The 21,124-nt window shown below is 40.4% G+C and overlaps 1 protein-coding gene across 1 annotated transcript; it reads left to right on the forward strand.

The window, feature by feature from the left end:
- The first annotated feature begins 1,705 nt into the window (after positions 1 to 1,705).
- On the forward strand, positions 1,706 to 19,556 carry slc5a1 (solute carrier family 5 member 1). The gene is made up of 16 exons (XM_060895345.1): positions 1,706 to 1,724; positions 1,807 to 1,980; positions 5,921 to 5,992; positions 7,573 to 7,677; positions 8,116 to 8,175; positions 8,445 to 8,549; positions 9,540 to 9,645; positions 10,504 to 10,584; positions 13,758 to 13,966; positions 14,869 to 15,004; positions 15,372 to 15,479; positions 15,951 to 16,101; positions 16,457 to 16,625; positions 16,899 to 17,114; positions 18,428 to 18,536; positions 19,098 to 19,556. Exons 2-16 carry the CDS (start codon positions 1,846 to 1,848, stop codon positions 19,310 to 19,312), a joined length of 1,977 nt encoding a protein of 658 aa, XP_060751328.1. The 5' UTR covers positions 1,706 to 1,724; positions 1,807 to 1,845; the 3' UTR covers positions 19,313 to 19,556.
- The last annotated feature ends 1,568 nt before the right edge of the window (positions 19,557 to 21,124 follow it).

Below are 21,124 nucleotides of genomic sequence, written 5' to 3' on the forward strand. Positions count from 1 at the left end.
TTGTTCTTCCTCCTCCAAACATAGCGTTGATCCATGGGCCCAAACAGTTCTAATTTTGTTTCATCAGTCCACAGAACACTATCCCAAAACTTCTGTGGTTTGTCCACATGACTTTTGGCATACTGCAGTCGACTCTTCTTATTCTTTGGGGACAGCAAGGGGGTGCGCCTGGGAGTTCTGGCATGGAGGCCTTCATTACGCAGGGTGCGCCGTATTGTCTGAGCAGAAACTTCAGTACCCACATCTGACAAATCTTTTCTCAGTTCCTCAGCAGTCACACGGGGACTTTTCTCCACTCTACGCTTCAGGTAGCGCACAGCAGTCGAAGTCAGCATCTTCTTTCTGCCACGACCAGGTAGCGTTTCAACAGTGCCCTTTGCCTTGAATTTGCGAATGATGCTTCCTATGGTGTCTCTTGGTATGTTTAACATCTTTGCAATCTTCTTATAGCCATTGCCCTTCCTGTGAAGAGTAATCACCTGTTCTCTTGTCTTCCTGGACCATTCTCTTGACCTCACCATGTTTGTAACCACACCAGTAAATGTCTAGAAGGAGCTGAGTATCACAGTCATTTTAAAGCTGCCTAATTGGTGCTTATTAGGCTTTATTGCTGCTCCCTGATATCCACAGGTGTTTTCAATACCTGATTGAAAACACTTCATTGAACCTCTGTTCTTCAGAGTGGTAGTCTTTAAGGGGTTGAATAATTATGTCAATGAAGAATTCACAAAAGAAACATTTACTACTGTATTACAAAACTAATTGATGTCATTTTAGTTGCATATGGTTCTTTAAGAAGTCCTTGTAGGATTTCATTCTGAATACAATTACAAATGTACACTAAATTCCCTAAAACCATTTACAGCATTGGGGGTTGAATAATTTTGAACACAACTGTATGATCATCAGCATCATAAATCACAGTAACATCAGTTTTTTTTTTAATTTTAAAAAACTGTTAAATTTCTCAAAACTTCAATGATGGAGACGAGAGCAACGTGGATTGTATCAACTTCAATCTAAAGCCAACTTCATGGTTTCTAAGTGGTACCATCCACAGTAACCTCCAGTATCTCCAGGCTGTCCATGTGGAGCCATCCTCAGCAGCAGTGAGTGGATTACAGGTGAGGAGAACACCAACCAGAAGTAGGGCATCAGGATGGATCGGGCAGGTCCGGAGAGCAGGTGGGCTCAGGATCACTGGGATCTCAGAGAGATCTGATAGCATTGTAATCTAGACTGGGTTTGGGTTCGACTGCCTCGGTGCACCAGATAAATAATTCTCATCTGTTCAGTAATTAGATTAAAACACCATGTTGATGGTGAACAATATCCTGTATCTCTTCCTGCTCTGGATCCATTCAGCCCAAGGTGAAAGCTCTTCAGTTCAGGTTTCTTGTTATTTTTCTTCTAGACTCTTTTTCTCTGATGCTGACACTTACATGTAAGACATCCAGGAACATAACCGAAATGAAATATTTCATAATTAGTTGGAATTTTGTGTATTTACCGGAATTTCCTTCTTTGTGAGTTGAACATTAACAGCTTCTGCCAGTTCACCTGAGTTCTGACGGCTGAGAGGAGCGAACGATATGTGATAATTAACCTTGAGTATCACGTTGTGTGTGTGTGTGTGTGTGTGTGTGTGTGTGTGTGTGTGTGTCTTTCCCTCGGTCTCGCACTTTCTCTCTCTCTCAGTGGCAGGTGTACAGGTGAGCTGTGAGGTGTGTACATCACGCATGCGCTCACACACACATCAGTATTTCTACCTGAGTGTGTGAGCAGGTGTGTGTGTGTGTGTTTCAGTGTGAGGACAAGTGCTAGAGAATCGCAAGCATCACTGCGATGACCTGGGATTATTTCGGGTTCTCCATGGCCCGCAGCGGCCAGAAGAATGAGACGGTCATCGCCATCAACAACCCGGCGGATATTTCCGTTATTGTCATCTACTTTGTGGTGGTTCTGGCTGTTGGGATATGGGTGAGTCGGCTCGATTGATTTTTCCTTCAGCTCTCACTGACAGGCGTTTGTGAATTGTTAACAAACATCAACGAACCCTTTAAACTCCTAAGATCTTCACTCTTTTCCTATTCCTGTTGGTTTCACTGTCATTACTGAAGCCTATATCTGCACTTCTCTGTAACTACACAAAAAACCCCAAAAAAAATCATTTAAAAAATACTTTCAATACTCATAGCAACATAGTTTTCTGGTAATCACTATAATATATATATATGTATATATATATACATATATACACATATATAAATCTGCACTTTATTGCCTAATTTAAATGTAAAACTTTTTTTTTTTTTAAATAACGACTCTTTAAATAAAAATAAGAATGCAGACACACGCACGTCTCCAATAAAACTTAACAATCTAAAATCTGATTAAAAATAACTTTAAAAAAATGTTTATTAAATCGGTCATTTTATTTTAGTGTTAAAAAATAAATAAGATTTACAATTATACAACGATCATTTTGTATCCATGAGGATACGAGACGGAATCAGAGAGTCACAGTCCTAAATAGTAAAAAAAATAAAAACCACAAAGAAATTAAGTCAGATATCAAATTAAAAATGTCAGATATCAGACTATCATTAACCTGAAACTGCTTAGCTTTACTTTTATCTACCTAATGAAAATGCTCACAGGAGCCTGGTGCTGCTTGGGTTAAAAATATTTTAAAAAATATAAAATAATTTTTATTTTTTATTTATTTAAAAAATTTTTTAAACCCAATAATAATATTTTATTGTTCATGTAAAATGCACCCAGTTTTACAGTAAATTTAATGACCCTGAAGGTTTTTCTGTGTGTTTACTGTAAAAAGAAAATTCTTCTTCTCAAGATACACAAAAAACCTACAAAAAATGAACATAAAATATATAATATGAAAATATTATTATACATTTTTTTTGTCTTATTTTAATTTATTTTGCATTTCCTAAATCTAGGATTATTAAACTTATTTCTAGACATTTCTATTGCTAGTTCTGTTCTACTGACATACATTTGCTAGTTTTAAGCATCTGTTTCTGGTTAAAAATAAAAGCTTGTTATATTTCATTCATTCATTCATCTTCTACCACTTATCCGAACTACCTCGGGTCACGGGGAGCCTGTGCCTATCTCAGGCGTCATTGGGCATCAAGGCAGGATACACCCTGGACGGAGTGCCAACCCATCACAGGGCACACACACACTCTCATTCACTCACACAATCACACACTACAGACAATTTTCCAGAGATGCATGTCTTTGGACCGGGGGAGGAAACCAGAGTACCCGGAGGAAACCCCCGAGGCACGGGGAGAACATGCAAACTCCACACACACAAGGCGGAGGCGGGAATCGAACCCACAACCCTGGAGGTGTGAGGCGAACGTGCTAACCACTAAGCCACCGTGACCCCGCGTTGGGTTTAATAGTGGTTTATTTAATTTATTGATTTATTTTAGTTTTCACCTGATATCATGTCATTCATCCATTTTTCAGCTTTACCTCCACTTTAAGGTTCTTATATTTACTCCACTTCACTACAATAACTGAAGCTTTTCTTTCTAAAATCAGAGCCTATGATGAAAAAGTAACAAATGTAAGTAAAGATTAGCCCTGTGAGGTTGGATCACCGTATCGTGTAAATGTTTTAGCACCAAAGTTAGTGATAAGGAATCGTTTACTGTCAGGCAAATTATCTGGAAGTTCTGTAAATATTTTCCCAGAGTGTGTTAAAGTGACTGGACTGATTTAAGCACAAAATTTAGCATAGAATTTGCTGAAATTGTGTACACTGTGAATGTTTATGGGGTTATTACAATACAGTTCATTCACACAAAAAGAGAACTCACAGATTAACAACCTTTCATTTGATTCAAAAAATGTCTAGTTTTATAGTCAGGACAAAGGTGTAAACAGGGGGATGTGATGGAGATTGTTCACCTGCAAGGAAAAGAGTTTTGGCTTCTGACTTCCTGAACAGTGAAATATTTAAAACAAGGTTTTTTTTTTTTTTTAATTCTAAAATAATTATACATAAATGCGAAAGAGGGGGGCACGGTGGCTTAGTGGTTCACACCTCCAGGGTTGGGGGTTCGATTCCCACCTCCGCCTTGTGTGTGTGGAGTTTGCATTCCTTATCACTAACTTTGGTGCTAAAACATTTACACGATACGGTGATCCAACCTCACAGGTGAAAACTAAAATAAATCAATAAATTAAATAAACCACTATTAAACCCAACGCGGGGGCACGGTGGCTTAGTGGTTAGCACGTTCGCTTCACACCTCCAGGGTTGGGGGTTCGATTCCCACCTCCACCTTGTGTGTGTGGAGTTTGCATGTTCTCCCCGTGCCTCGGGGGTTTCCTCCGGGTACTCCGGTTTCCTCCCCCGGTCCAAAGACATGCATGGTAGGTTGATTGGCATCTCTGGAAAATTGTCCGTAGTGTGTGATTGCGTGAGTGAATGAGAGAGTGTGTGTGTGTGCCCTGCGATGGGTTGGCACTCCATCCAGGGTGTATCCTGCCTTGATGCCCGATGACGCCTGAGATAGGCACAGGCTCCCCGTGACCCGAGGTAGTTCAGATAAGCGGTAGAAAATGAATGAATGAATGAAATGCGAAAGAAATTATGTCATTCAGGATAACAGCTAATTTAATGAAATGGAATTCAAATAATAATAATAATAATAATAATATAAAATATGTGAATAATTGTATATTTTTATGTATAAAAAAAATAAATAAAAAGTTTTTATCTGTACTGCGAGTCAACAACGACAAACATCACACATTTATATATCAGCAAAATAGTATTAGATTTTTACTTTTTTTCATACTGTTTCCAGTTAGCCATTTTTTTTACTCACCTTTTTATTTATTTATTTCTTTATCGTTATTATTATTTTTTTTTAATTCCCCGGATTTTCTCCCTATTTTAGCTTTCCTCCATCACATGACAGCTACCAAACACGTGCTTCCTCCAGCTGAATCTTTTAAACAGCTGCTTATGTAACATCTCAGATGGCATAACACAGTCAGAAGAAAGTGCAATCCGCCCACTTTTGCGTTCATGAGCTCAAAGATACACATTATTGGTTAGGGCAGAGACAGTTAAGCCCCTCCCACTCAGTGACCATAGCCAGTTTTGCTCTCTTTGAGCTCCTGGCCATGTTTGGCTGTCACGTTGCTGTGATTTGAGCTCCGGATGATACGGTGAACACTTTTCTGCCTGTGATACCTGATATCTGATACCTGAATAAATAAAAATTATACACTGCATAAACATTACAGTCTAACAAAAAGTAGTATACCTTATAGAAACAATTTCTATTTATTTATTTATTTATTCGGTAATTTTACCGAATAAATTTACTTTATTTTCTTTTCAGATTATGTCGAATGAACCTCATTCATCAGAAGTAAATGGTAACCAAGTTGTAGATGTAGATGTAGATAGATGTGGTTTACTCCTGGGGTTTAAATTAGTAAGCATTATTCCAGTCCCTGTTTATGAAAAGCTTCCTCCAAACACAATGCTACCACCACCATGCTTCACCACGGGTCTGGTGTTCTCAGGGTGATGAAGAGGGTCATGTAGAGTTCCTGTGCCAAGGCCATAATGGTCAGCTTTGATCTCCTTAGACCAGAGAACATTTTTTTGGCAAACTCCAAGCAGTCTGTATATACTATGTGAAGTTGTAGGTACAGATGGAGCAGAGATCAGGGTTGGATTTGAAGACGATCTAAACTGATGTTCCTTTGTTTGTTGAAATGCACTTTTTAAAAGTAAAATATATACAGTAATTCCCCAGTTTTGCATTGTCATGGTGTCAGATCTGCTAGATGAAGGTGATGAATCAGTAATTACTAACTAATAACATTTCATAACATTATGTTCATTTCCACCATGTAGGCTATGGTGAGGACGAATCGCTCCACGGTCGGTGGATTCTTCTTGGCTGGACGCAGCATGGTGTGGTGGCCGGTAAGTTCACTCACTCGCTCACTCATCTTCTACCGCTTATCCGAACTACCTCGGGTCACGGGGAGCCTGTGCCTATCTCAGGCGTCATCGGGCATCAAGGCAGGATACACCCTGGACGGAGTGCCAACCCATCACAGGGCACACACACACTCTCATTCACTCATACAATCACACACTACGGACAATTTTCCAGAGATGCCAATCAACCTACCATGCATGTCTTTTGACCGGGGGAGGAAACCTGAGTACCCGGAGGAAACCCCCGAGGCACGGGGAGAACATGCAAACTCCACACACACAAGGCGGAGGCGGGAATCGAACCCCCAACCCTGGAGGTGTGAGGTGAACGTGATAACCTCTAAGCCACCGTGCCCCCATTCTGTCATTCATATTACCCCAAATCAATGAGCTGCTCAATGCAAATCAGAGCATCAGGATGAAAATGTGCCATAGTTTACAAATATCCCTCAGAACAGACGATCGCTGAGCTAAATGGTGTGGAAAAAAAGATTTTATGAGGCCCTTATGGTCGAGCTATCTTTCTGAATTCGCAGACCATATCAGGTTCAGATGCAAAATACTGTAAATGCTGTCGTGGAGGTGGAGTTTCTCATAATGCTCAGAAGTCTTACCTTCATCCTGAAGTCTTACATTTAATCACTGGGAGTTTCTACTGATTGACATGTCAAAAATTCTATCCATGCCTTTCTTACTACTTATATTATAGCAGCTACAAACAGTCCTCAGTTCCTCGATGACGCTACTAACAGTACTAATGAACACAGCTCATGTTACGGGGAATTCATTAAAGCACAATGTCCTGAAGATGACAGAAAACCTCTAGACTGTTAAAAAGTGCCAACACTGAAGATTCCTTCCATGGGTTTTTAGCAGAGATATGACTCGACTCGAGTCAGACTTAAGTCGCAAATTTAAGAGTTGAGACTTGCTTGACAAATATTAAAAAAGTCTCGACTTGACTTTGACTTGACATTCATGACTTGAGACTTACTTGTGACTTGCACACGTGTGACTTACTCCCACCTCTGGTTTTTAGAGTTAAAAAAACAACAACTTTATTTTCCCAAACATGGAGTTTTCTTCTGTTTTGTTGTTGTTGTAAATATCTTTATCATGCCTCACTCCAAAGTGGTGTTAATACGAAGCTCATCCGAAGGTAGACACTCAGGACTCAAGCTTCTGATATAGAAAATAGATCAGATTCGAACACTCAACAGTTGTAAATATGAATTTGCTCTCATTAATGCATTTCTTTTAACCAGTACGTTTTGTTGTCCTTTTTTCTTTTACACACTTTAGCTTAATAATTCAGGTCTATCACCACCTCAGTGCTAACAGATTAAGCAGCAGTAATTACAATCATTAGCTGATGAAATGATCCGTTCACGCTCGCAGATTATCCCTTACTTGATGACCTAATTGTGACCTTGATCCCGAGTGTGTTGCTGAGATAGCTGAGTGAATACACACGTGTGGTTTTCTGGTGTAATGATTATACAATTGATGAGTCGTGTAAAATGCCAGTTCTTCTATAATCACTAACTTATTTCCTCCTACAGATCGGAGCGTCTCTGTTTGCCAGTAACATCGGCAGCGGGCATTTCGTGGGTCTGGCAGGAACCGGGGCGGCTGCTGGAATCGCCATCGGAGGATTTGAGTGGAATGTGAGTGTACTTTTAAAAAACATAAACAAACAAACCAACAAACAAACAAATAAATAAATAAATAAAAATGAATTAAACACACTTAATTTTCCGTTCAAATGTATTCAGTACACTTTTGCCCTGAAGGTCAATCCCAACTGAAATCCTTTCCACAGAAATCACATTAAATCGTGATCATAAATCTCATTTATAAACAGATGATTTTTAAACATATATCAGATAGAAGTGGCAGAAGGTGAATCTAGCTTATCACAATCAACTTTCCAGTGAATTTCCATTCTATTAAACCTAAGGAGGCGGAGCCTGTGGGGTGAAATGAAGATGGCCGCCTTCGTAACCTGACGTCGTTCGTCTACATGATGAAGTTTTCTTCGTGTTTATAGATCGTATGCAACATCTGTAATGAAAATAAAATCTTCTTTCCTTCTATTCTTTTAGGCTCTTGTTGTAGTTCTCATTCTAGGATGGATCTTTGTCCCCATCTACATCAAGGCAGGGGTAGGCTTCTGCTTTCACTCTTATTTATTGCGTTATCTTTTCCTGATTTCTTATGAATCAGACTCTATGGAGCTACGCATTAGTGGCACTGGTGTGAATATATACATGACCATATATAGACTTTATGCTTTATGTAGCAGGTCGTTTCATCCTCAGCTCTACTCTGAGGTGGACGACTCTGATAACCTCAGACATTTTTAACTTTCTATCTTTGACTGAGTACAGACACGATCTCTTATCTCACTTTACCGTCTCTGTTCACCGTGTAGGTGGTCACCATGCCGGAGTATCTGAAGAAACGTTTCGGAGGTCAGCGTATCCGAATCTATCTCTCTGTCCTCTCGCTGGTGCTTTATATCTTCACTAAGATCTCTGTGAGTGCTGAAATGGAGCATTTAATGGAAACGGAGTTCAGTCGTCAATTTGCGTGCAATTTCCTTTGTATTACAAATGGTGTCGATCAACCGTGATGTGTTTTTGGTGTCTGATGTTTGTTTCCTGCAGCTATGATGATAATGTACTAATGTAACAAGCATTTATATATATATATAAAACTAGACTGGGGGGCACGGTGGCTTAGTGGTTAGCACGTTCGCCTCACACCTCCAGGGTTGGGGGTTCGAATCCCGCCTCCACCTTGTGTGTGTGGAGTTTGCATGTTCTCCCCGTGCCTCGGGGGTTTCCTCCGGGTTCTCCGGTTTCCTCCCCCGGTCCAAAGACATGCATGGTAGGTTGATTGGCATCTCTGGAAAATTGTCCATAGTGTGTGATTGCGTGAGTGAATGAGAGTGTGTGTGTGCCCTGTGATGGGTTGGCACTCCGTCCAGGGTGTATCCTGCCTTGATGCCCGATGACGCCTGAGATAGGCACAGGCTCCCTGTGACCCGAGGTAGTTCGGATAAAGCAGTAGAAAATGAGTGAGAGTGAGTGAGAGTGAGCTTTCTTATTGGGTCTTACTTGAAATATTGCTAACAGTTTTAATTGATTGTTATATAATAGTAGTAGCAGTAGTTAAGGAAATGGTTGTTATTTCAAATCCCAGGGCCATTCATCTGCTAGTGCTGGGCCCTTGAACAAGGCCCTCAACCATCAGCTACTCAGTTGTATAAAAATAAGAGTTAGTCACTCTGTATCAGAGTCTTCTAAATGCCATAACCGTAAACATAAGCATGTAAAACTTTACTAATGAGTGATGAACTAATGATCACTTATGGAATAATTATTCTATACTTTCAAATACATTTGATATACTATAATAATATTTAGATACCGTATAAGGTCCGAATGCTTTAAATAAGGTTTTGTTTAAATATGACTATTCCCTTTGTTTCCTCTTGAATAACCGTGTATAATCTCTCTATCAGGCGGACATGTTCTCTGGAGCAATCTTTATTAACCAGGCTTTAAAAATGAACATCTACTTGGCTGTTATCATGCTGCTGCTCATCACAGCGCTCTATACCGTCACAGGTACAGTACGTCACTTATATACAATCTCGCTCTCTCTCTCTCTTTCTCTCTCTCTCTCTCTCTCTCTCTCGCTTCGAGGGGCAGATGATTAGACAAAGAGCCGAGGAGTGTACATTAGGCGTGTCCTCAAAAGACTTCTCGATCAGACTAATGCACTCTCTTATCTCTGGAGAGAAGTGTACAGTGCTGCAGACAGAGAGTAAAGTCCAGCAGTTGTTATTCGTGATTGTTTTCAGAAGAAGAGCTTTTCACGAGAAGTACGTGAGTCTGTTAGTGCACCCTATCTGAGGCATTAGGGCTAATTGCTTGTGTGCTCTGATAAGCTGGAACCCCATGTGATCTAACAGTGTAAGTCACATACAGGAATATGAAGCACCGCTGATAATTTTGCAACAAGGACTAAAACATGGAGGTGATGCTGTTAGAGTTAATCAGAGTTAATCAGAAACAGAGTTAATCCAGGTTAAATTTAGCAATTTGTCTTGCAACTGGATTTATTAACTTTGTACTTTTTATGTGTTTATAGTTACACATGAGTAAATAAGTCATTGAATAATGTCCATAAAAACAAATCGCTTGCGTTATAGCAGCTAGAAACCGTCATTCCGTCACCAGCCACGTCATGTTCAAGTTAAAACTTTACCTCTGACACTGAACACTCCCTGAGAGTGTGTTAATGAGTTAATGAGTGTGCGTTAATGATTGGGCATAAGTGAGCGTGTGTTAGTGCGTGTGCATTAAATGTGCGTTAAGGTGTGCTAATGTGTGTTGTTTATGAGCATGTGTTAATGTGTGTGTGTGTTAATGTTTGTGTGTTAATGTGTGTTAACATGCTTTAATCTGTGTGTGTTCATGCAGGTGGTCTCGCTGCGGTTATTTACACAGACACACTGCAAACCATCATCATGGTTGTGGGATCCTTCATCCTCATGGGCTTCGGTGACTGAACATCACACACACATGCACACACACAAACACACACACACACTCATATGCGCACATGCACACACATATGCACAAATATGCTTACTTCTGGCTGCCTGTGTACAAGTCCTAGTACAAGCACTTCTGTCTTCAGAGTTAAGCAGGAGGACGTTAGTAAGCATCCACTGTCTAATGTCCTTCACACAATGTTAAGTTACCAACTTATTAAGCTGGTAACTCACATCTGACTTAACTGAAGCATATAGCTGCGTGTCATCAGCATAACAGTGGAAGCCAATACCATGTTTACGAATAATTGCACCAAGGGTTGCATATATAGGGAGAAAAGCATTGGGCCGAAAACAGAACCTTGTGGAGCACCGAACTTTACCTTAGTTTGTTTAGAGTAGTCACCATTTTGATCTACGAACTGATAGCAATCCGTCAAATAAGACCCGATCCATTTTCTAGCCTATCAAGTAGAATAGCATGGTCAATGGTATCAAAAGCTGCACTAAGATCAAGCAATACCAGCAAAGAGACACAACCCTGATTGGAGGCCAGTAACAGGTCATTTACTTTAACCAGCGCTGTCTCTGTGCTATGATGAGGCCTAAATCATGACAGATACATTTCATGAATATTAGTCCTATGTGTGTGTGTGTGTGTGTATATGAGCATAGATGCTGATCTTCAACCTTTTCTAAGATCTTGGAGATAAAGGGAAAGTTTGATAACGGCCTATTGTTTGACAGCTGGCTCAGGTCGAGGTCAGTTTTTTTAATCAAAGGTTTGATAACCGCTAGCTTAAAAGTTTCGTCACATTGCCTGTGCTAAGGGAAGAATTTCTTATCTTTAGAATGGGTTGGAGAGCTACTGGTAATATCTGTTTAAAGAAACATGGGTAAGGGATCCAGTATGCAGGTTGATAATTTTGAAAAAGAAATCAGTGAAAATAAGTCAGACTCTTGAAGGGGATTAAAACGGTCTAAATACTGATCAAAAACAGAAATATTATCTCCAACATTATCTATTCATTTGTTCGGTATTAAATTTATGGTCTGAATTTTCTGCCTGATGTTATCAATTCAGTTTGACGCCATTTACGTTCTAATTTCCTAGCTGATCGTTTTAAAGTTTGTCATTGTACCAGGGTGCATGTTTTTTCTCTCTAATTACTTTCTTTTTATATGGAGTTACAATATCCAGGGTTTAGTGAAACACTGACTCTAAGGCCATGTCCACACTAATCTGTTAGAGTTTACTGTACGTCTAAAAACGCTCCGCGTCCACATTATCATTTTCAAACGTTTTCCAAAAGTTGCTCATCCACAATGAAATGTATGAAAACACTTACATCTCCCTACTGCGCATGAGTAAATCTTCGTTTTACTTCGAGTAAATCGTCATTTCCGCTAGGGGTTTATTTACTTTCGACTGCATCGCATGACTAAAAATGCGTCATAGTATTCAAAAGCCTCCGTCTTCACAGTCCACACTAAGACACGAAGACGGCGTTTTCAAATTTATCCGCTTTGGAGAGCGTCTTCCAGCAGCTACGTTTTCGTTGACTTAAAACCCTGTCTCAGTGTGGATGAAAGGCCAAAACGGAGAGAAAAATATACGTTTTCAAACGAAAACGTATTAGTGTGGACATGGCCTAAATAGTCAGTCACCTGATCAAGTTCTATGGGGTCAGATGGTGATCCAGTCATGAATGATAATTCTGGAAGACTGTTGGTAAATCTCTCCGCAGTAGTAGATGCAAATCTACTGTGACGGGTTAGAACGAGGTCGAGAGTGTGACCTCCATCATGAGTGGGTCCTATTACATTCTGGTTAACCCCTACTCAATCTAAGATGGAAACAACTGCTGTTCCCAGAGGATCTTCTAACGTATCAAAATGAATACTAAAGTCTTCAACAATTACTGCTTTGTCTAAAGAAACAACTAGGTTTGAAATTAAATCTGCAAATTCACAGAGGAATTCAGAATATGGTCCAGGAGGTCTGTAAATAACAATTAGAAGAACTGACTCAGTAGATTTATTTTTATCGTGGCTACATATATTACAGTATGTTAGTATGAAGAACTTTGAATGAGCTAAACATATGTCTAGATTCTTGCTTAACGCCTAGATTATTATCATGAATAACTGCGACACCTCCTCCCCTGCCTGTTAGGCATGGCTGATGTATACAACTATAACCGGGCTGACAAGCTTTGTTTAATGCAAAAAACTCGTTTTGTTTGACCCATTTTTCTGTTATTCACAGAACACTAAACTTCTGATCAGTAATCATTTCATTAGCCATAAGATCTTTAGATGCAAGAAATCTTATATTTAACAATCCTAGCAATCAAACGTGCTCGCTGTGCATTCACTATGATCTAATAAGGTTACTAAAACAAATTTTCTGAGTGTTTATAGTTTTTTGTTTCTCTTGGGAAACAGATACAGTCTCTATATAGCGAACCCTGGGTGACGACTCAATGCAGCTAGCAGACGGTCAGATTAGCCTGCTTGTCTGCCCCCTGGCCCTGGCTCCAGAATGTCACCCATTAACTAGGCCTGTTCTTAAACTATGTGCTATGCTTAAAGAAATGAAATTAACTGCAATAGAAAAGTATAAAGACAATGTCAAATATTAACCAAAAAGGGAGAATAAAAAAGTATAATTTAATCATTTTAAACTCGCGGAAAACAATTCAAACACAGGAAGTGATGTCAAATTGTTTCCTTCTCTGCTCTGCTTGTCTGAGAAGATATCTGAGATATCCAATCCTATCTTAGATATCCAATCCTATCTATCCAATATTTCTTTTGCCATCTCTCTCTCTCTCTCTCTCTCTCTCTCTCTCTCTCTCTCTCTCTCTCTCTCTCTCCATTTTTCTGTTTATAGGTTTGGGTATCATCCAGTCTTTCCCTTAACTCTCTTCATCCTTATTGTTCGCTCTGTTTCTAAGACATTGTCCTCTCTCTTTGTTTCATTCTCATTTTATCTTTTTAGTCCATCCTCCATTTTCTTTCTTTCTTTCTTTCTTTCTCTCTTATTCTCTAACTTTTCTTCTTGTCTATCTCACTTTATTGATCTTTATGGACTGTTCCTGTATGCTTTACTTGCTTTGCTATCCATCATTTCCATCTTTCCTCATTGTCTCATCCGTTCATACTGTGTGTGTCCAGCGTTTGATAAGGTTGGAGGTTATGAGGGTCTGCAGGAGAAGTACATGCAGGCCATTCCCTCAAATGTGGGGAACTACAGTGCAGACTGTTACACTCCTCGCGCTGACTCCTTCCACATCTTCAGAGATCCGTTGACTGGGGACATGCCATGGCCTGGACTCATATTCGGCCTTACCATCCAGGCAGCATGGTACTGGTGCACAGACCAGGTACTCAAACATACACACACACACACACACACACACACACACTCACACACACAAACACACAAACACACACACACCTTATCACTGGACTTTGAGACTGTGCAGAACATTGTGGTTCTTGTTTTAACTTGACAAAGTCCTAAATTTAGACAGTTCTGCTTTCTGAGACACTCATAAAGAAGATTAGATAAACAGCCAGGCCTGACAGGACCTGTCTCAAGAAAAGGACAGAATACTCAATCACACACACACACACACACACACACACACACACACACACACACACACACGAATACTAATATAATATAATATAATATAATATAATATAATATAATATAATATAATATAATATTGGGGGGCACGGTGGCTTAGTGGTTAGCACGTTCGCCTCACACCTCCAGGGTTGGGGGTTCGATTCCCGCCTCCGCCTTGTGTGTGTGGAGTTTGCATGTTCTCCCCGTGCCTCGGGGGTTTCCTCTGGGTACTCCGGTTTCCTCCCCCGGTCCAAAGACACGCATGGTAGGTTGATTGGCATCTCTAGAAAATTGTCCGTAGTGTGTGATTGCGTGAGTGAATGAGAGTGTGTGTGTGCCCTGCGATGGGTTGGCACTCCGTCCAGGGTGTATCCTGCCTTGATGCCCGATGATGCCTGAGATAGGCACAGGCTCCCTGTGACCCGAGGTAGTTCGGATAAGCGGTAGAAAATGAATGAATGAATGAATGAATAATATAATATTGAATCTCAATTTAAGATCCATATCGATGGCCTGCCTGGTGAAATGATCCTTTAGCTATGTTAGGCTTATGTAGGTGTCAGATATTACCCTGGGCATACAGTATGTAGTGTTGTCAGGTGTTATATAAAACAGTGTATGTTGTAGTTAACACGGCGTCTGTGCGTTCAGGTGATCGTCCAGCGGTGTCTCTCGGCTAAGAACATGTCCCACGTGAAGGCCGGCTGTATCCTGTGTGGCTACCTCAAACTCCTGCCCATGTTCCTCATGGTGTTCCCTGGCATGATCAGCAGAGTTCTGTATCCAGGTCAGACCTGAGTGTGTGTGTGTGTGTGTGTGTGTGTGTGTCTGTGTGTGTGTGTTTGTGCGAGAGAGAGAGAGACTGACCAAAACTGCAGTTTTGTTCATGCAGTTGGAGAGTTGCTATAGTAACTGTTAGCTAACTGCTCTAAACGCTAGCTAGCTAGTTATTGAGATAAAGCTGACTAGCCAGGATTTATATTTATAGCTACTGTATATAAAACATTGTGTCAAACAATTACAGGCAATTATAATGCTGTGATACAATACTGTAATACTGATTATCACTTCAATCTTCAATTGTAGATCATTTCAGTAGTTTTAAACTCATGTGTTTGTATGATTTTTGTCATTTTCTGTCCTTCCCGCTGTAGAGGAGGTGGCGTGTGTGGTCCCTGAGTTATGTAAAGAGTACTGTGACACAGAGGTGGGCTGCACCAACATCGCCTACCCCAAACTGGTGGTGGATCTCATGCCTAATGGTGAGCATCAGCCGCTTTTCTTTTGCACTTCCTGTTTAAGGTTTTTTTATTCAGTGAAAATTCTTTATGATGTTGGATTCTGAATTCTGATTGGCCAGAAGGTATTGATTCAATTTCTGTTTCTGTTGCTGCGTTTTTTTTTTTCTTCATCTTATTAACCTCCAATAATGGAAGCGATGAACGAATGATGTTTATAGCTACTATAACCTGAGTGAAAACAGGAAGTAACTTGTTTCAGGGTCGTTGATTATTCTATTCTAGAACAGCACTTCCTGTTGTGTATTATTGTGTAATTAACACACAGTATAAGTGCAGAACATAATGTTAATGACTGTCTCTCTTAAGTGTCTCAGCACTGCTAGATTTTATAGACTTCTCATGTGATTCTTATGTGTTTGTGATTCTCTGTAACTGCTCCACATCACCCTGTATGTACTGTGTGTGTGTGTGTGTGTGTGTGTTTCTGTGTAGGTCTCAGGGGTCTGATGCTGTCTGTCATGCTGGCGTCTCTGATGAGCTCGCTCACCTCCATCTTTAACAGCTCCAGCACACTCTTCACCATGGACATCTACGCCAAAGTCCGCAACAAAGCCTCAGAGAAGGAGCTCATGATCGCCGGCAGGTAAAAACACACCTGCACATGCACACACACACACACACACACACACACACACACACACACACACACACACACAATCAGTGTTATGTAATCCTAGTGCTGTTAGAGAGCATTACACAAGTTAGAATACAATCTGTTACAGTCAATCTACAAAAAGACGCACACACAAACGCACACACACACACACACACACACAATCAGTGTTATGTAATCCTAGTTCTGTTCTGATCTACAAAAAGACGCACACACAAACGCACACACACACACACACACACGGAATGAAGGTAAACCAAATTATGTGTTATGAACATCTTTGTGATATAAATTATAAAGAGTGTTTCTGTGTGTGTTTGTGTAGGTTGTTTATCTTGGTCCTGATTGGCATCAGCATCGCTTGGATTCCCATCATCCAGACGGCTCAGAGTGGGCAGCTCTTCGACTACATCCAGTCTGTAACGAGTTACTTAGCTCCGCCCATCGCCGCTGTCTTCACACTCGCCATATTCTGCAAGAGAACTAACGAGCCAGTCAGTTCCACACCACACAGCCTCATCTTTCTCTTTTTACTCTCTGAAAATCCATCCACAGATAAAATCAGTAAAACGTGGATTTGAAAGATCGGTTTAAATTCCTGCTAAAAAATTTTTTTTTACTTTGTAGTTTGTAAAATCGTGAAAATGTAATCGTGAAAATGTAATTTTACACCATGTCTTAAATTATACACATATTGTTTTCATGTCTTATCAGTTGTCATAATATTTCATGCTGTGTTTCATGTTGTGGGTTTGTGCGTCACTCAGGGTGCGTTTTACGGCATGCTGATCGGTTTGGCCATCGGTTTGTCGCGGATGATCGCTGAGTTTGTGTACGGAACAGGAAGCTGTGCGAACCCCAGCGACTGTCCCACCATCATCTGTGGAGTGCATTACCTTTACTTTGGCCTGATCCTGTACGCTGTGTCACTTCTGGTGGTGCTGGGAATCTCATTCATGACCAAACCCATCGATGACAAACATGTAAGACGCACTCACACATACACACACACACACACAGACCCACACACACACACACACACACACACACACACACACACACACACACACACACACACACACACACACACACAGACCCACACACACACACACACACACACACAGACCCACACACACACACACACACACACACACACACACAGACACACACACACACACACACACACACACAGACCCACACACGCGCACACACACACAGACACTCAGACACACACAAAGACACTCAGACACAGACACACACACACACACACACACACACACACCCACACTCGCACACACACACACACAGACCCACACACACACAGACACTCAGACACACACAAAGACACTCAGACACAGACACACACACAGACACACACATGCACACACTCACACACAGACCCACACACACAGACACTCAGACACACACAGACACGCACACAGACACTCACACACAGACCCACACACACAGACCCACACACACACAGACACAATCACAGACACTCAGACACACAGAACCCCCCCACATACACAGACCCACACACGCCCACGCACACACAGACCCACACACGCACACACACACAGACCCACACACGCGCACACACAGACACACACACACAGCCACTCAGACACACACACAGACCCACACACGCGCACACACACACACAGACCCACACAGACACTCAGACACACAGAACCCCCCACATACACAGACCCGCACACTCACACACAGACCCACACACACAGACCCAATCTCAGACACACAGAACCCCCCCACATACACAGACCCACACACGCACACGCACACACAGACCCACACACACACACAGACCCACACATGCGCACACACACACAGCCACTCAGACACACGCACAGACCCACACACGCGCACACACACACAGACCCACACAGACACTCACACACACAGACACTCACACACAGACCCACAGACACTCAGATACACACACAGACACTCAGACACACAGAACCCTCCCCCACACACACAGACACACACACACACTCACACTTACACACACACACACACACACAAACACACACACATACACACACACACAGACACTCAGACACACACACATACACACACACACAGACACTCAGACACACACACACAGACACTCACACACAAACACTTATACACACACATAGACCCATACGTGCACAGTTACTCACACACTCACAGACACACTCCCAGACACTCAGACACACACAAAACACTGTGCTCATCCACTGTGTATGTATGTGGTGTCTATAGTGTGTGTATGTGTACTGTGTCATAGCTGTACAGGTTGTGTTGGACTTTACGCAACAGTAAAGAGGAGAGGATCGACCTGGATGCTGATGAATGGACCGAGGAGCAGGACACCGACATGTGCGTGGATGAAGATGGTAAGTTAAGCATAAAGCTATTCTCTTATCTGTGTGAAATATGTTCATGACAAATGAAAAACAAACATCAGTTGGATTATAAACAAACGATACAACTGGTGTTGATGATGTGATAAAATGTAGCTATAATGCTAGTAATCTTAGCTAGCTTAATGCTAGGCAGCTAGTGTGTGAGTGATCATGTCACAATCCCTCCAGAATTTCAAGATTTTTTGACTGATGGCAGAAATCTACGTAAAATCAAACAAACTCCATGATACCTGGAGGAACATATGATGAGACACGTCATGTGACGTCATCATGACACGCATTCAAGTGACCGAGTAACAGCTAGCATGGAAAGATAAATATAAGATACAGATAAAAGTGACATTTTAATTATTTCTTCTTTTTTTCTTCCTTGGATAATTGTAAAATATAAAAAAAATATTCATTCATATTAAACTCCTGTATTATGCTGCTAGTGTGAACAATTAAGCGTAAAAACCTCAAGCATTTCCGACTCTAGTGTGTAAGTACGTGTGTGTTGATAAGTCCTCACGTAAATGTTGAACCCTGTAGAACCCACATCTGACCCGAGCTGCTGGAGAAAAGGCTACAACTGGTTCTGTGGATTCGAGCAGAATAAAGCACCGAAACTGTCGAAAGAGGAAGAAGCCGAACTGCAGAAGCAGCTGACGGACACGAGCGAGAAGCCAATGTGGAGGAACGTAGTGAATGCCAACGCCATCATCCTCCTGTGTGTGTGCGTCTTCTTCCACGGCTTTTTTGGCTAAAGCAGTTGAGTACATACAGTACTCAGGTGCACGTGGAGAGAAAAACAAGAGATAGGGAAAGAGAGAAAGAGAGAGAGAGAGCGATAGAGAGAGAAAGAGAGAGGCTGTGTTTCTTGCTAAATATTTCTAATGATTTTATTTAATAAAGGTTTTACGCTTGATATAAATGTTTATTTTCTATTATGAATTGTTAGCATACTGTAATGTATTGCAGGTGGTGTTTGTAACACATTATAATGCCTTACTAACATTGTATATATAAAATACATTATATTTACTATATATATATATATATATATATATATATATATATATATATATATATATATATATATATATATATATATATACTGTCACTTAAATGTATTATTATTAATTAATTTACTTATTTATGTATTATTAATAATAATTAATCACTTGGATAACAAAATATGACTCAATACATTGAGTAAATGAAAAACATTTTTTTTAAATTATTACTATTAATAAATATTAATACAAATAAATATTTTATTGTATGTGTATAGTGTATTGTTAACTACAGTCATTTTGGGATTGATTTAATTGTGAAATAATAAGAATTATTACTATATTATTATAATTTTATATATTCATCATTGTCAGAAAATCTTTGAGTAACTATTTTGATATAAATAAACATATATATAATGAGGAATATATTATAATATATTATACATCTAATATATTCTAAAAGTTAATATGTATTTTACGACATATTTTTATGGCAGTGTTGTACTACACATATGATTCAATTCGCAAGACTTTTATAGCATTTTTAGAATTAAGACTTCATTGATAAAGTAGTTTCTGAAGTCTGTATGTTTTCTCCCCATTTTCTTTAAGATAAATTAAATGCTAGTTTAAATATTTTAGGAGGAACTAGGATATTTACATTCCATTACCCTGAGAGACAGTTAGCAGAAATGTATTAGCCTGGATGAGTGATCACTATGGATATATTTACCTCAGAGGAAAGCTAACGAGCATGCTAACTAGTAACATGTTTAAGGGTTTGTGTGTGTGTGTGTGTTAGTGTAATAAGTAAGGGCGTCTGTATGTGCCTGTGTGTGTGTAGTAAGAAAGGGCGTCTGTGTGTGCCTCTGTGTGTGTGTGTGGTAAGTATGGGTGGTCTGTGTAGCTATGTGTATGTGTGCATGTAGTAAGTAAGGGCGTCTGTATGTGCCCCTGTGTGTGTGCGTGTGTGTGTGTGTGTGTGTATGGTAAGTAAGGGCGTCTGTATGTGTGTGTGTGTAGTAAGTAAGGGTGTCTGTATGTGCCTCTGTGTGTGTGTGTAGTAAGTAAGGGTGTCTGTATGTGCCTCTGTATGTGTGTGTGTGTGTGTGTGTGTGTGTGTGTGTGTGTGTGTGTGTAGTAGGTAAGGGTGTCTGTATGTGTGTGTGTAGTATGTAAGGGTGTCTGTGTGTGTGTGTGTGTGTGTGTGTGTGTGTGTGTGTGTGTGTGTGTGTGTGTGTGTGTGTAGTAAGTAAGGGTGTCTGTGTGTGTGTTTAATGTGTGTGTTTGGATAACACACATAATACACATAAACTAAGACAGTTTTCTAAGATTGAGATTAATGTGTGTGATTTATTATAGACCAAATAATCAGACCAGACTGTATCTAGGTAGCTGAGTAGATCTTCTTAGCCATCAAATCAAACTACAAATCAATTTACAAATCAAACTACAAATCAAAATTTAACAAATCAAACTACTAGGCTAGCATGCCTGGGGACTAGCGAGTAGCTAACATCTGACAGATGCTAAAAAGCTATATGCTAGAATTTTTTTACA

Source organism: Tachysurus vachellii, chromosome 20, assembly GCF_030014155.1.
Source record: "Tachysurus vachellii isolate PV-2020 chromosome 20, HZAU_Pvac_v1, whole genome shotgun sequence".
Classification (NCBI taxonomy): domain Eukaryota; kingdom Metazoa; phylum Chordata; class Actinopteri; order Siluriformes; family Bagridae; genus Tachysurus; species Tachysurus vachellii.